The 16,998-nt window shown below is 39.1% G+C and overlaps 1 protein-coding gene across 2 annotated transcripts in view; it reads right to left on the bottom strand.

Moving 5' to 3' along the window:
- Positions 1-16,998, bottom strand: part of IGSF11 (immunoglobulin superfamily member 11) — a 194,225-nt gene that overhangs the window by 15,273 nt on the left and 161,954 nt on the right. For both annotated transcript variants that reach the window (XM_072613941.1, XM_072613942.1), the window contains exons 2-4: positions 16,385-16,548; positions 13,461-13,668; positions 10,616-10,771 (exon numbers count right to left, since the gene is read on the bottom strand). In XM_072613941.1, coding sequence (XP_072470042.1) covers positions 10,616-10,771; positions 13,461-13,668; positions 16,385-16,548 — 528 coding nt within the window. The remainder of the gene's footprint in view (positions 1-10,615; positions 10,772-13,460; positions 13,669-16,384; positions 16,549-16,998) is intronic.

Here is a 16,998-nt window from a genome sequence, read left to right as displayed (position 1 = left end):
CAGTTCAAGTGCCAACCTTTACTTGAAGCCTTTCCTGATTCTCCCAGCTACTGTGCCTATTTCCCACTCCAGCCACATACCTATGTATGAAAAGCATATATTGCCTCCCCTAGATAGACTGTGAGCTCCTCATCAGCAGTAATTATTTCCCTTGTCTTTGTATCCCACGAATAAACTCTACCGGACCCTCTTCCTCCATGCCATTGCAGCAAGTACCCTTCTCTCTCCCTCCCTTCCCCCTATTTGTTGTCTTCTCTCATGAGAATGTAAGCTCCCAGAGGGTTGGGGCTGTCCTTGTTGATGTCTATATCCCCAGTGCTTAGTACAGTGCCTGATACATAGCTCTTGTTCTCCTTCTCTCATTCTCTCATTCTCTCTCTCTCTCTCTCTCTCTCTCTCTCTCTCTCTCTCTCTCTCTCTCTCTCTCTCTCCTTTCCTTCCCCTCTTCCTTTCTCTGCCCACCCTCCCAATACCTAGCACCATAGTACCTGCCACAGAAACAAATGTTTATTAATTGACTAAATAAGAAATTCCCCAGAGCCTTAAGTAGCCTTCTCAATTCCATTTCCCACGATTAATCATCTCATGGAAAGGAGACAGACCTAGGGAGTCTCTACCAGATGACATGTCATTGTCTCCTGAACCAGAAGAGATCCTTTAAGACCAGTCCAGCAGAGCTATGCCCAACAACCCTTCAAAAAGCCTCAGCTGACAACAAGTCACTGCTGGTAGACTTGTGAACACAGATGTTATCAACCCACTGCCTCATCTTCCTCCTTTTCCTCTTCCTTCTCCTCCTCTTCTTCCTCATTATCAACATGTATTCATTAAGCACTTAGTAAGGATCAGGCTTGGGATAAAAAGAAAGACAAAAGCAGTATCTACTGAGTTTGAATTCATATAGCGGAGACAGCATGCAAACAACTACACACATACCAGATATACACAGAATATAAATGAGAGGTGATGTCAGAGGGAAGCATTAGCACTGAGGGGCACTAGAAAAGGCCTCTTGGAGAAAGTAGAATTTGATTTGAGTCTTGAAGGAAAACCAGGAGGTGGAAGCAAGGAGAGAGAACATTCCAAACGTAGGGTACGGCCAGTGAAAATGCACTCAGGAAACAGTGTCAGGTTTGAGGAAGGGCATGAAGGCCAGGCTGCTGTATTATAAGAGTATGCAGGTGGTGTAAGAGGACTAGGTAGGTATCAAGGGCTGGACTACGAAGGGATTTAAAAGCTGAACAGGGATTTTAGATTTAATCCCAGAGGTAACGGGGTTTGAGTAGAGTTGGCTGAGTGGGGTGAGGGAGGGGATCTGTGTGACATGGTCGGACCTATGGTTTAGGAAGTGGCAGACAGAACAGCAGGGAAAGAAAAGAAGCAGAGAGACCAATCAGGATGCTACTGCAATAGTCCAGGTGGGAAAAGGCAGGAGACACGTAGCAGGGTGGTACCTGCTTGAGTAGTATGAAGAGGATATATTTAACGGATGCTGTGAAGGCAGAGATAAGACAGCTACAAAATGGATATATTGGGTGATTCTGATCGATATGGGATGACTGTTAGATTGTGCCTCCTCTGGCACCAAAGATGGTGGCATTCTTAACAGGGTCAGCAAAGTTCAGAAGAGAGTAGGGTTTGGGAAGTAAGATGATGAGTGAGTTCAGTTTGAGTTTGAGATGTCTACAGAACATCCAGTTCAGGGTATCCAACTAGAGAGCAGGAGAGAGGTTAGGGCTGGAAAAGAAAAATCTGACAATCATCTGTATAGAGAAGATCACTGAATGCATGGGATCTGATCAGCACCTTCTCAAGTCCCTCAGCTTCTTCTCCCCTCTGACTGGAGGGCCAGAGGATAGAGCACTAAGGTTTCCTATCTTATACCAGGCTGGGAAAGGAACTTTTCAGCTGACTGTCCACTTTCTATCAGTAGCTATGCTTGGTTTGGAATTCATGAAGCATGATGTTTCCCTCACCTGGTTCTGTTCTCTCCCTTTCCTGCCCCGTCCCCCCCACCCCCCAGGTAACTCTCCTTTCTCCACCCCACTGCCTGCTGCTTTCCAGCTTCCTTTTGTCTGCTGTCTTCACCCATTAGATTATAAGCTCCCTGGGGTCAGGGAATGCCTTTAATTTCTTATTTATATCCCCAATGCTCAGTATGGTGCCTGGCACATAGGAGATTTTTAATAAATGTTTACTGAATTTATTGAATTGAACTGGAATTTGATGACAACATCAAGTTTGTAAGGTTATTCCTCCCTCAATATCTTTGACATTTCCATTGTTAGAGTCTGTCACACTATGAATGAATAAATTAAAAATTTACAATGTACCAGGAATTGTGATAAGAACTGGTGATACAACTACAAGCAAGCAAGACACGCTTACCTTTGAGGAACTTACATTCTAATGGGAGAATACAACCCATAAGTTTGAAGGGTGAAGGGGGGTGGCCAGGAAGTGACTATAGAGGCCTGGTACCAGGCAAGATGACGTGAAAGCTCCATCTATAAAAGCCCAGCATTCAAGGGATAGGGTCTGAGATTCTTGCGGAAGGGAGATGACAATCGCCTGTTTTAAGTCTGAGTGCTTCCAAATCTAACGCCTAACTTTAACCCCTGGGACAACGTTTGGTTCCACAAACTAAATAAAACTTCAAAGGCTAGGGAAATATTAGTCATTACTACAATTGTTTTTAACACTATCACCAACCATGTAAAACAGTGTAGCTCCATGCCATCCACGTTCTCAATTCTTAGTCCTAAATACTGCTAAGCAAAATCATGCTATGATGCTACTATAAATTTATGCTACTTAACTTCAATTTGGCCCTTACTGCTGCTTAACAATCCCTCTATTCATTTCTGATAGACTCACAGAACTATAAAATGTTTGGGCCAAAATGTGCCTCAGAGACTGTCTAGACCAAGGTGTCCTAACCTGGTGGTTATGAATTTACTTTTGATAAATTTTTCTGATGACTGCATTTCAATCTAACTAGTTTCCTTTGTAAGCCTATGCATTGTATTTTTTGCATTTTAAAATATTATTCTGAATAGTCTACAGGTTTCGCCAAACTTCCAAAGAGATCCCAAGCACCAAAGGAAGAAAAAAAGGGTAAAAACCTCTGGTCCAGTCCAACACACTCATGTTACAGGTACAGAACTGGGGCCCAGAAAAGTAAGGTGACTTATCCTAGGTCATGTGGTTAGTTAGTGAGAATCAAGACATGAATCCAGGTATTCTAATTCCATTACAACATACTTCCTCCCGATAGCAGCTGGTTCAAATTTTCTCCTTTAAGATCCAAAGCCCACCCCCAACTCCTTCCCTCTGCAAATGATAGCTTTATTCTTCCCTAAGAGTGAAGCCATCTTTCTCTCCCTCCTCCTTGACAAGTTGAACCCCATCAGTGATCCAGTGATCCTCAGCCTTCTCATGTCCTTCCTGGACCACAGATGGCCCATAATCTTTCCCTCATCTTAGATCTCTCTACAGGTCTTCTCTTCTCTCTAAACACTCTCTCCCTTGGAGATCTGATCACCTCCCACACCTTGAATTACTATTACTATGCATATGATTCCCAAATGGGAATCTATAAGCCCAACACACACCCCAGCACAATCACCGAGGCTGAGCAGCTGATCTTTGGAGATAGGAAGCAGCAGTGTGGCTGACCATGGCATTCATTGACCTTCCCCTCTGAGGCTTCCTTTAGCCATCAGACAAGATCTCTGAGTTAGTGTTTTGTTGTATAGTCTGGGACACTAACTGCAAAGGCTATTACTAAAAGGAGGGAAGGAAAAGAAGAAAGCTAAGACAAATTTCTTCCAAAGCAGCAAATATCTGGATTTCCTGGATGGTTTTCCCTATGTCTGGGTCTATGCTCCAGATATCTTTGAGGAAATTTTGTATGTCAAAATTTGCTGCAAGTTGCCTAAGGTTTTATTTGTAGAGAACACTGAAATGTCAGGCAATGTTGATTCTGTTTCAGGTTCAGTGACAAATGCATCCTTGAGCATTTTGAGCCCTTACCTACTCTCTTGGGTGTTATCTAGTCAGAGGCTCAGGACCCTGACACTGATTTGAGAGTAAGAATGAAGTACGTTTCCCACATTTCCAATAGTTTGTGGGATATCTATTCCTAGATGCCCAGCAGCACTTCAAACTGCATCAATCCAAACTGAACTCATCATGTTTCCCCAGACAGCTTGCTTCTCTTGCTTCCTGATTTGTACTGACAACATTACTATCCCCTACATCACTTGAGAAGATTTCTACAACATTTTCTATTATTCTCTCTCCCCTATCACTCATTTAAAATAAAATACCAAGTATTTTTTTACTCTCTGGACTTCTCCAACATCCAACCAGCCTTCTCACCTAATAAATTTCCTCTACCTCTATGGTCTTCTTGAAATGGAATTTCATTCCACTCCTGTAGCTCTATCCTCTCATGAATTCTTTCTGGAACATTTTGAGGAAGTTCCCAGGCCAGTATTATAATCACTTCTTGACTCCTCTCAATCAATCAACACTTATTAAGTGCCTACTGTGTGTCAAGCTTCTCCTCCATGTCCTCACACTTCCCTCTTGTGGGAAAAATACTTTACTACAATTTATTAATATTGTTTGAACTTAGCTTTAAGTGGCAAGATAATTTTTAATCCCAGAATGTCACACTGACCTCAGAGATCCTCCAGGGAAGCTGAAAACTGCTGCAAGAAATATTTAGATGCCACCCAGGTTTTATCTTGGGTCCAACCAAGATGCTTGTGTTTTACGTTTACCCAACAGTTTTTGGCTTGGCCCAAATTTTATTGAATGTTTATATTCATCAGGCAATAAACATCTCAGCAATCTTTTCTACATTCCGGCCACCTAGCTGCTTGTCCTTACACCCCTGTTTGAACTCTATATTCTGTAAATTTCACAGAAACTCAAGAGAAATCACACTTTTTTCTGGTTCTGTCCTCTGCTGAACTGTATTGTTAATGTATTTTTGCTTAATTTGAAGGGGAAGTAGTGAGAGAAGTTAGGGCTGAACGAGGAGAGGACACAGGCAAGCAGGCACAGTTAGGCTTGTGAGTGTTTGCTTGTAGGAAGGCTTGGGAATGGCTATGTCCCCTGCAATGCTAATGTGTATTGACTTCTTGGCTACTATGACAGAATTTGCTTTCTGGTGTTGGGATTTGGGTTTCTGGTGTGTGAATAAATGTTTTACTTCTATCTTCTATATGGAGAGCCTGTTATATTTTGTGATTCAGAACTACACTGGCATATTCAAAGTCACCCTTGGTGCTCTGAATACTGCCTTGGCAATACATGAACTAATTTAATAATGTTATTTCTAAAACTCTTTTAGGTTCTGGGATTTGTTCTCAACCAACAATTTAGTGTCAAAAGTGGGATTCCTGATGGAATACTTGAGTAAATGTGAAGGTTCTCTGAGACCATGGTAGCTGGGTAAGTCTCTATTACACTCTGGATAAAGTAAGGGCAGACCAAACAATATGGAATCAAATTGGGCACAGGAAGAATTTGATGGACACCCAGACAAGCACGTGGGTGGTTTGTAAACTAGAATGACTGCCCTTATCCTCAAATTAATAGTTCTCTGTGAGAACCTTGAAGTTCAGGCCAAAACACAGTCAAGAAAAGCTAAGGGGTTATGTTTAGACTTGGCCCAGGGACTGGTGCAGGTTTGAAGTAGCCAAGCTGCCCTGATGCACAACTTAGTAATCCCCTTGGTTGGATCATTCAAGGGCTAGATGCGCAGTGCTACAATTGGTTAAAAATTTGGCTAGTCCTTGAAAAAATCCTCTAAATCACTATTGATTAGAGAAATGCAAATCAAAACAACTCTGAGGTACCATATCACAGCTGCCAGATTGGCTAACATGACAAAACAGGAAGATGATAAATGCTGGAGAAGATGTGGGAGAGTTGGAATAGTGTTCATTCATTGTTGGTGGAGCTGTGAGTTAATCCAACCTTTCTGGAGAGCAATTTGGAACTATGCCCAAATGACAACAAAAATGTGCATACTCTTTGACCCAGCAATATCGCTTCTAGGACTGTATCGCCAAAGAAATCATAAAAATGGGAAAAGGTCACACATGTACAAAAATATTTATAGCAGTTCTCTTTGTGGTGGCCAAGAACTGGAAATCGAGAGGATGCCCATCAATTGGGGAATGGCTGAATAAGTTGTGGTACACGAATGTAATGGAATATTAATGTGTTATAAGAAATGATGACCAGGAAGACTTCAGAGTGACCTGGAAAGACTTATATGAACTGATGCTGAGTGAAAGGAGCAGAACCGGGAGAATTTTGTACACAGTAACACCCATAGTGCGCAAGGAATTTTTTCTGGTAGACTTAGCTATTCACATCAATGCAAGGACCTAAAACATTCCCAAAAGACTCTTCAGGCAAAATGCCCTCCTCATCCAGAGAAGAACTATGGAACTGGCATGCAGAATGAAGAAGAATATTTTCTCTCGTGTTTTGTTTTGTTTTTTCTCATGATTTCCCCCATTCATTCTAGCCCTTCTGTGCAACATGACTAATATGAAAATGCTTAATAAGAACATATGTATAGAAACCATATAAAATTGCATGACGTCTTGGGGAGAGAGAAGGAAAAATGTAAGACTTATGGACGTGACTGTAGAAAACTGAAAACAAATTAATTTTAAAAAATTGGCCAGTCCTTCAAAAGAGCTTTCTCTCTTTTTGTCTTCTTGTATTTCTCCCCTCAACCCTCCCATGATATCTAGTCAGAGACTGGTCAGTAGTCAGCCCAATATCCTGGTGAACAAGGTGCTGTGATCTAGGACTCAAAAGTAAGGACCACCAGTGGTTAAACCTCATGACCTGTTGGGAAGCAACCATATTTATCAGACATCTGTGTAGCTGACTGAGCAACTTTGATGAACTGGTCAAACTGGTGACCGACACACTACTTCAGACTTTCCAGCTCTCTTTTATGCATTTTCTTCCCCAATTGGAATGTAATCTCCTTGAGAGAAGAAACTGTCTTTTTTTGGGGGGGGGGGGGGCCTATATTTGTATTCCTGGTGGTTAGTGCAGTGTTTGGCATATGGGAAGCCCTTAATAAATGCTTGTTGATGCTTGTTGACCATCTCCACTTTCTTCCCTCCCTTTCTACTCCTATGAGTGCCACCCTGGCCCTTATTTCAACTGCCCCTACTATTGTAATAGATTCCTAAATGATCTCTGATTCTAAACCTTCAGGTAATACATAGGTCTTATTATCTCACTCCCTTTTTGAAAGATCTTGAAAGGTCTCCTGCTTATCAAATAAAAAGAAATTTAGGATCATGAAATGAAATTTAATTATATTCCCAGAATTTTAGAGAAAATCTGTCATTTTATGATTCAGGAGCTCTGAACACATTATTTTCTCTATTACATAACTAGAATCAGGCCCAAGGAAATAGTAAAGAGAAGGTGTAGGGAGAGTCAATCATAGAACAGGATGATAGATCACAGATCTAGGGTTGGAAGAGTCCTCAAAGGTCATCAAATCCAACCCCTTCATTTTACAGATGAGGAAAGGGAGGACTTAAGCAAAGACACAGGGGTATTAAGCATCAGAGTCATAATTTATAGCCATGCCCTTTGACTCCGGAGTCAATGCTCTTTCCACTGTGGCATATCATAACCCACATAACTCAAGCCTCTATGACTCCTACCAGAATGGGCAGAGATTGGAGATAGGTAGGCGTTTGCCATACTTATGCTGGCATCCCAACTCACAAATAAGTAGTGTTATAAAAGTTTCTTTCTAAAACAATTGTATAGAACTTGGAAAGCATTTTCAAAGAGTAATATAACAAATGTCCAATGATTAGCAAAAAGCTCAACAGACTGTGGTACTTGAACATAACTGTAAAGCTATTGAGCTTTAAGGATTGGTAGGTGTGAAAACAGTGAGAGAGAGGAAGACAGAAGCTAATGCAAAGTGAAGTTAGCAGAATCAAGAAAACAATAAAAATAATAACCATAATAATATAAATTGGAAATGCAGCGCCAACAAAAAACCATGAAACTGAATGCTGTACAATTATAATGACTATGAAGGAGAAATGAGAAAATGCACCTCTCTCACTTCTTCACAGAGGTGGAAAACTGGGTTTGAAACACAATGTACTGTTAGACTCATGTAATTGATTTTGCTGAACTACTTTTCCTTTTCTCTTTCTTTTTGATTTTTGTAACAAAGGACTGATCTCTGGGTGGTTGAGGGGCAGAAAAGTATTAGAAAATAAAAGTGAAATCAAAATTTAGAAATTGTAGAAAAAAATAATATTAGTTTGGGCTGTCTCTAGAATTACCTTCAAAGTTTAGTGAATATGCAATTCTACTGAAAATACTGAAAATGTGCAACTAAAAACAGCAGGAAACAATAACATTTTAGTGCAATACATCTAAGAAATAGAATAAGTATTCTGAACAAGATTTTTTTTAATGCTGAGGCTTAAAGAAAACAAATTTAGAAAAGGAGAAAAAGGAAGTAAAACATAATAGACTGAACATATTCTGAAGGAAACTTCTGAGTATCTTTTAGGGTTTAGACATTGCCTTATTGGTTCTAGACGTCTAATTTCATAATACACTTAGTGCTTCGCATTTTACTGAAGCAGGCATATCCCTAGCACTGCTTTTATACTTATTGGCCACGTTAAGGTTTTCTTTCTGACTCAGAAATGAAATGAAGGGAGCTTCCCAAGGTAACATGGCAAAAATCTTAAAATGGAGGAAGGATAAAGGAGATTTAAAAGGATGGGTTAATGTACTCATAAGAAAGTCTATGCAGGGTACAATTTTTTAAGTTATGAGCATTAAAAGAGGACTATAAGCAGAAAAGATTTTCTTAGAGAGGAAGAAAGGAGGTGGTAAGGGAAGAGAAATTGAGAAAGTTTTCTCAAGCCACCAGGTGGCACCATTGGCCCAGGACAACTTGTCTGCTACATGAAGCAGCTTTAGAGGTGGTTGGGCTAATGTGAAAAGCAGGCTAAGTAAGTTTAATTCAGAGAGTGCTTGAAAATATTTTATGAAACATATAATTATGACAGTGAAACAGCACAGAAAATTAAATGGAAGACAGGCTCCTAATAAACATTTTGGTTTTATTTCACTCTAAAGTATCTTTGATATATTCTAGATAAAATGAATTTAATTATCAATATTAAATTTCACTTTGTCTTCACCTATCTCTCTGCCTTGTCGTAAACTAAAGAGATCTCCCTTCCGTCTCTTCCACTTATCCATCTCCATCTGCTGCATCCTTCAAGGTTTGGCTCAGGTTCTGCCTTATCTATGAACCACCCCACCCATCCCCAGTTAAAAGTGATTTACTCCTCCCTCAAATCTCTCATAGCATATATTTATACTTCTTTTCACTTGAGTATATTACAAATTATTTTTTTCATTATCTCTGCCCACATCTTAGTTTGCCATGAGCATCTTCACTCCTTGGGACAGATACTGTTTTATTTCATCTTTATAACTCCTCCTTCGATTAGATGCATCTTTCACATGGTAGGCATGTAATATTTGTTTGAATTTAAACATTACAATGGGTAATTTAGGGCAAACTCTTACCTAAACCTAATCCTCAAGTACTCTAAATTATTGGCAATGGCTAACTCAACAATTCATCTTCCCTAGGTGAGTCACCAACCTCCACTTCCTTTTATGCTGTATCTGCCTGACCTGAGTTTCATACACTAAACATTCTATGTACTGGGGAAGATACAAGCAGGACTGCTAAATCTTCTCTTCCCAAAGTGACAGATTCCATCCATAATTCTGGTAAATTTTCTTTTATTTCCATTTCGTTAATGAAATGTAATTTTTTTCTAAAATATCAAATTAAAGTTTCTAGTTTTAGCAGAAGAATCGCATCTACCCTATTCATTCCTACCCATTTTCATTTCAGTAAATACCTGAGCCTCCACTTTCAACATTCGACAGACCCTTTCTTATTGTTAAACTTTCTCTTTCTGGATTATAAGCCTTATGAGGGCAAGAACCGGTATCTCATCTGAATGTTATATCACCCCCAGAGCCCAAAACAATGCAGGGTCTGATCACTGTCTTCTGAATTCCATATACTTGTCCTTCGTGTAATAAAAATTTGTGCCGAGAGATTCAACCCCTTGCCACGCTCCTCAAACAACATAATGAAGGTCAGCTGTAAATTTTCACTTCCACTGAAAGGAGAAAATAGGATAGTATTATAGTTGTCATCCTCATGCCTCTAGAAGGCAAATCTTTGGGCAAATCTTCATTGTAATTATGGGTCTTAAGACAACTCTGAATGCTGTCTTAATGTTGTCACCAATGAATATACATGATCATTTCCTAAGTAAGGCATATGTAGAGACACAAAGAATGCAGTTCTGTTAATATAAAAGGTCAAGCATATAGAGAACAATAATAAAGTCAGCATCTCTGTGAACTCAACACAGTATTATTTTTCAAAAACTACATAGCAAAACCCGTAACAACTGAACATTATTATGATAAACTTGGTAACATTTGTGCTTATAGCAACAACACAGGCTGTGTCTACAAATACCTTGTGTAGCAGTTGGAGGTAGCCTGGGGATATTATCCAGTTTTTCCCAGAGATAGGTTGGCCGGGGAATGCCTTCTTCTGAACTACAGATCAGTATGACATCACTACCTATGTCCTGGGATCCTTGGATGCGACAGAGTGGGACAGAAGGGGGAACTGCAAAAGGAAAAATATATGTATTACATATATTAAGTATCCTCTAACTCACAGCAAAGTGATTACCATGAAATATCTTCTAATTAAGGCTATGCACAGGAACTTCATGGTAACATTCCTTGTCCCCATACTATAGAAATGATCAGCTTCCAGATAAGACTGCCTTACAACAATGAGCAGGAAGGAACCTCAGACGCCAAGTAGTCCCACCCCTCATCTGACAGACCTCCATCTGTAACAGAAATCCAAGGAAGTTTAATTGGGCAGCTAGAGCTACGTAGAGGTACGTAGAACACTGGGCCTAGAGTCAAGAAGACCTGAGTTCAAATCCAGCCTCAGACATATTTAGTAGTTGTGTGACCCTGGGCAAGTCAATTAACTGCTGTTTGCCTCAGTTTGCCATCAGTAAAACGGGGGTAATAATCTACCTCTCAGGTTTGCTGTGAGGATCCAATGAGATCATATATATTTATGAAGCACTTAGCACAACGCATGGCACACAGTAAGTGTTATGAAAATGTTAGCTATCATCATCATCATTAGACTTGCTCAAAGTCACACAGGCAGTGGGCATCAGAGGTGGTTTATGAATCCATTTCCTCCGACTTTAGAATTACTTAGTGCTCCTTTCCAAAGTACTGAAACGCCTCCTTGTGGTACTTTCAAAATTAAACCCTCCTGCATGGGGGTATAAAGTGCCTTATAATTAATTCTTCCCAGACTAGTTAACAGTATTATAATCAGAACCTAGTATATTAGTTTGCTACCAACAATATGCTAGGTATATTTTATGAACATCAAGACAAAAATTTTAAGCTAAAGGTTTTCAATCTAACTTAATTAACACAGTACAGGTGACACAAAGAAAAACAAAAGAAAACATTATAGAGAGGCAAGAAATGACAACCATGGAATAGGGATATCAGATTTATTTCCAAAGTCACAGAGAGCAGGGTAATACTGTTCCAAGTCCAATTAATGATTACATAGCTCAGGGCAACTAGGTGGCACAGTGAATAGAGCCTTGGCCCTGGAGTTAGGAGGACCTGAGTTCAAATCCAGCCTCAGACATCTCACACTTACTAGCTGTGTGACCTTGGCCAGGTTTCACTTAACCCTGATTGCCTCTCCTCTCCCCTCCAAAAAAAAAAATGATCACATAGCTCCATTGGCTTTTCAACAATTCTTGTTGCCTCTTTTTTCAAGCATCAAGTGTTCTCCTATTCTTCATCTGCCAAGTTTGTGTTCCTGGTCTTATGGAAGACTAAGGAAGTGTGTAACTAACTGGGCACAACTCAACACCATTAATAGAAAAACAACCCCAAGCACAAATGTACTGCCTATGTCACCTTAATAGATGGAGGATGACATGTAACAATAATAGTTCACATGAGAGCTGCCATATTTCATTTATTTCCCCATGTCTTAGAGGTAAGGGAAAAGAGGACGTTGGGAGGTTGGGTTGAAGAGGGAGAGAGTTAGATAAATTCTAGTTCAGAGATGGGGTCAGTGACATGACTTTAAAGCATGTAATAATTTTGAATTTCATAAGTATTTGGTTAATTTGGGCAGAGCCCCCATAATTCTACTTAAGGATTGAGGGGGAAGCAGAATAGGGTAGAGGAAGGAACACTGGATTTTGAAGTCAGAGAACCTTGGGTAAAGTCACTTAATCTCCTGAAACTCTAACTTCCTCATTTGTAAAAGGAGAGACAGGATTGAACCAAATGATCTCTCAAACACCTTCCAACTCAAGATCCTACAATCCTAAATGATATTCCCACTCCAAAGAGGGAAGACAGGACATGGCCTAAGTACTGGGGAAAGGGCACAGCAATGGAAAAGTACCTGACTTAAAGAAACAGTAAGTATCCAAATTCTGGTTTAGTAGCATCACTCAAGAGTAGAAGAAAAAGGAGAGTTGAGAAGAGTATAGATTACAGGGAGAAGGATGTGAATAGTCAACAAATATCTAGCTTAATCAAGTTAAGAGAGCAGAGAATCTGTTAGAAGCTCTCTACTCTTATATTTGCTATCCCTTACTTTGAAGGGCTTTAAAGTTTACTGAGCACTTTCACCTATGTGATCTTAATTGACCTCATTTGAAACTCACGGGGATAGGTATCACCACCTTCAGTCTCTACAATTAGAGAATATCCTACAGGAATCCCCCCAATCTCACCAAGACTCAGAGGGCTCTCCCTCCTCAGCCCCACTATCACCTTGAGTCAACCAGTGAGATGGAAACCTCTTCCATAATAACCAGCTTGGGGCAATGTTTTATGTTGAATGCAGGGAAAACAAAAGACTGAAGTACAACTTCAGGGAAATCACCCTAGTGATGCTAGTGATGGCTGCAATCCCAGAAAAAGACTTGTCCTTTGTTGGTGATATTTAATCAAATATCCTTCCTATCCTTCTCTTTATCCCCTAACCAGGGAACTTACTTTCCTTATCAGAAAAGTCAACTTTGGTCTAGGAAGAACACAACTAAGTGATAAGTTTCAGAGAGGCACTTGGGAAATAACATGGCAGAGAATACAGGTGTATGGAAACACATGGGAAATGCCTTAGAGATGATAATGAGAAAAGAAGAGACATGGGGTAACCAAGGGAAGCAACAGTCAGGAACAATAACTAGACTTATATGTAAAGACAAAAACCACCTTAATCTGTTTTTAAAACCCACCTAAAACGGTAAGCCCAGTGACCCCAATGTTCCTGCCACCTCTGTCTGGGAGGTTATTGACTAAGCACTGGTATGTGCCTGTGTCCATCAACTGGGTGTTATTGATGAAGATTGAGACATTAGTGGCTGGCATCGTGCCTGTAAATCCTACCCTACCATGGAACCGTGGGGCACCATCAAACATCTGTCCACCCTGATACAAAATGACCTGCAATAAAAAAAGAGAGAGAGAGAAAGAAATTAAATTACCAATTGAACCTTCTTCTGTACTATGACAGAAGTTGCTTGGGTGACTGTAGGTATTAGTACATGTTAGAGACTTAATTCCTTAGTCTGATCACAAATTCTGTTATTTAGTTCCTTTAGGCCAATGATTCTCATCAACTTTTTGATCTCATGACTCCTTTACACTTTTAAAAATTATTGAATGTGGACATGGCCAATGTGGAAATTTATTTTGCTTGACTATCTATCCTTGCTTATAAGGAGGGTTTCATTATTCTTTCTTTTTCAATAGAGAGGGAAGGAAGGAGGAAAGATATTTCCTCCTAACTGAAAAACTAAAATTAAATCTTAAAAAATATTGAAGAATGCAAAAAGCTTTTATGTGGAATATACATGTACAGATCTTTGTTGTATTAGAAATGAAAACTAAATTTTAAAGAAGTATTAATTCATTTAAGAATAAAATAGTAAACTATTTTGTTAACATAAATGTTAACATGTTAACATAAATCACATATTTTTACAAAAATAAATTCATTTTCTAAAACAAAAAAAAAAGAGTGGCCCTATTTTACATAGTTTTATAAAACTCTATTTTTGTCTGATTTAATGTGTTTGTCCTTCATTCTCAAAAAGGACCATGACGTCAAGATTACGACATGACTTGCAGTTGACTTCGATTTGAGTGAAGGGGGTTGTGCAAGTTCACCAACCTCACTTTCTTCTCCTGAGCCATCTGGGTCCAGTGGCCTGATATTTATCAGGATGACTGGAGATGGCCCAGGATGCAATGTGAGACCCTGGGCCTTTCAGGCTAAGTCTTATCACCTCACTTTGAGTGAGAAACACTCATTCAATAAAAAGGCAATAGAGGACAGCTGGAGTCTCATATCTGCTTCTGCATTCAATCTTGTTTCGATTTTTTTTTTTGTTTCAAGTATATGAAGACCTCAAACCAATATAGAGTTGAAAAAGGAAGGGCATTTTAATAGACAAATAATATCTTAGACTGTTATGAGAAGGGTTTTGACCTCAAGGAACACCTGAAAGGGTTTTGAGGATTCCTCAAGTCCTTAGAACACACTTTTGGTGATCACTGCTCTAAGTGCTAAACACTCATCTATCAAATGGAGATAACTTTTTCTGCAGCTTCCACAAGGAGAAAGATAGTATTCATATGTTAACCTTGAGTATAGTTTCTAGAAATGTTTTTAACAGTTCAGAAAATCCACACTATCCTTCCCTTGATTATTGTACCACAGTATCATGACTGTAGTTAAGAGACTGAATGCAGACTAATAGCCATAGCAAGGAAGAACAATTAATAAATTTATGACTTCTGTCTAGTTCTAATTTTGTCACCAAAAAAACCTGTTCCAGTAATGTCTTTAACAAATGATAATCATTTGTACTTCATAAGCATGTCTGAATTTAATAGCACAGACAGGTTCATCAAATACTTTAATGTTATAACGTGTCTGAGTGAGATAAAAGATCTTACTAAAAGCAATAATTATCTGTAAGTACAGAATTGTATACAAAAGCACAATTCATTAATTTGCTACTTTTTTTTTACTGTGACAAACATTAAACACTGTGGAGCTTTAGCTAAGAATAGATACATCTAGCAGTAATGAGCATTAGTAACTTCAGCAAGTAAAATATTAATTTAGTGAGTCATAGTTTCAATTTTTACTTGCATATACCTTTTTTAAAGACCCTGTCATTTCTCTCAGACCATAATTCTAGCTAATTTTCTTGAGTGCTCTCATGATCTTTTGAGAACTTTAGAAGAAATCTGTTCAGTAAATTTAAGTGGTATTATTATTACATCATTCCTTTATTAGTACTGATATGACTAGCAATCTTGCACTAAAATCTGACTCTGATACCACATTCTGGTTTGGGAATAATACTGTTTTCTTGAAGGTCCATACCCATGGAGAACCAGTTCTGGCAAGATCTCACAAAACTGGACAAGCTTTGACTACAAGGCAAATGACTGTAGTTCTATTGACCAAAAACCAGATAAGCCAGAATGACTTATCACCATAGGGTTGGAAAACAAAACTTTTCAGCAACAGTAACTCACAAATAACATGACAGAATTTCAGTCCCCATCAGTGGATAGTATGACCCACAGCAATGAAATCATAGTTCCTTATGTATCACAGTTATAACTTGTCTAGCTTCATTAACAGACTCCTTGAAAACAAAATGTTGAAGTGACATAACATAGGTCAAGGTTGAGGGGGGCAGGTGGAGAGAGTAGGGAGGGCGGCAGTTCAGGGAAGGAGGCAACCAGCTCCAAAGCAGCAATGTTATAAATGTTACAAATAGAAAACCAGTCAAAAAGCATTACAGTGATGGTACCATAAGGTAAAGTTTGGTTATAATGTATTAGCAACATATTGAGGAAGGACATTAGTTGAGGGCTACATCATTTAGAGCACACTTGTATTAAAATACAAAGGTTTCTTATTCATCCGTGCTTACTGGCACTATCATTACTAAATACTTTACTTTTCTTCAGTGCTCATGGTTGTTACCGATTCAAAGGGGATATGAGCATTAAAAACTACAGAACGGATACTTTTACCCTAGGGTAATTTCAAAGTTGATATCCAGAAGAATGGGTCTAACAAAGATGAGGTGACTCAGGTCACACACAAATATATTATTACACTTAACAACAGTACCTGTTCAGGTTGGTTGGCGTTGGAGAGTGGGATGACCATCCAAATGACATTGAGGTTAATGAGGGCAGCACTAGTGGTGAATGTACAAGGCAGCACTGCTGTCTGGCCCCGAGCTACTTGGATACTTCCTGGACTCTCTGAAACATCTAGAGATGATGCTATCCCTACAAAACAAGAAACACAAGAGTCAGCTGCTTGTTTCAGTTCCACCAACTTCAAAATGAATTTTATTAATGATGCAATGGAGACAACAACAAAAGAAAGAGAAGATAATTTCAATTACATGAAAATGAAAAAGTTTTTGCACAAAATTAACATACCTGTAGGGAAGCAATCAATAGGGGGAAAAGTATTTGTATTACATTTGTTACATACAAATATTGGTTTGATATCCAAGATATATAGACAACTAACAGAAAGCTATAAGACTAAATACCATTCCCCAATAGATTAGTGGTCAAAGGAAATGAATAAGCAATTCCCAAAAGAAGTATCACAAGCTATTAGCAGCCATATGCTCCAAATCACCAGTAGTAGGAGAAATATCAATCAAAACTACTCTGAGATTTCACCTCCTACTCTCAGCTAACTGACAAAGATAACAAAAGACAAGA

The sequence above is a fragment of the Notamacropus eugenii genome, chromosome 5 (genome assembly GCF_028372415.1).
Source record: "Notamacropus eugenii isolate mMacEug1 chromosome 5, mMacEug1.pri_v2, whole genome shotgun sequence".
NCBI lineage: Eukaryota > Metazoa > Chordata > Mammalia > Diprotodontia > Macropodidae > Notamacropus > Notamacropus eugenii.
This window is presented reverse-complemented; position numbering and strand designations above follow the sequence as displayed.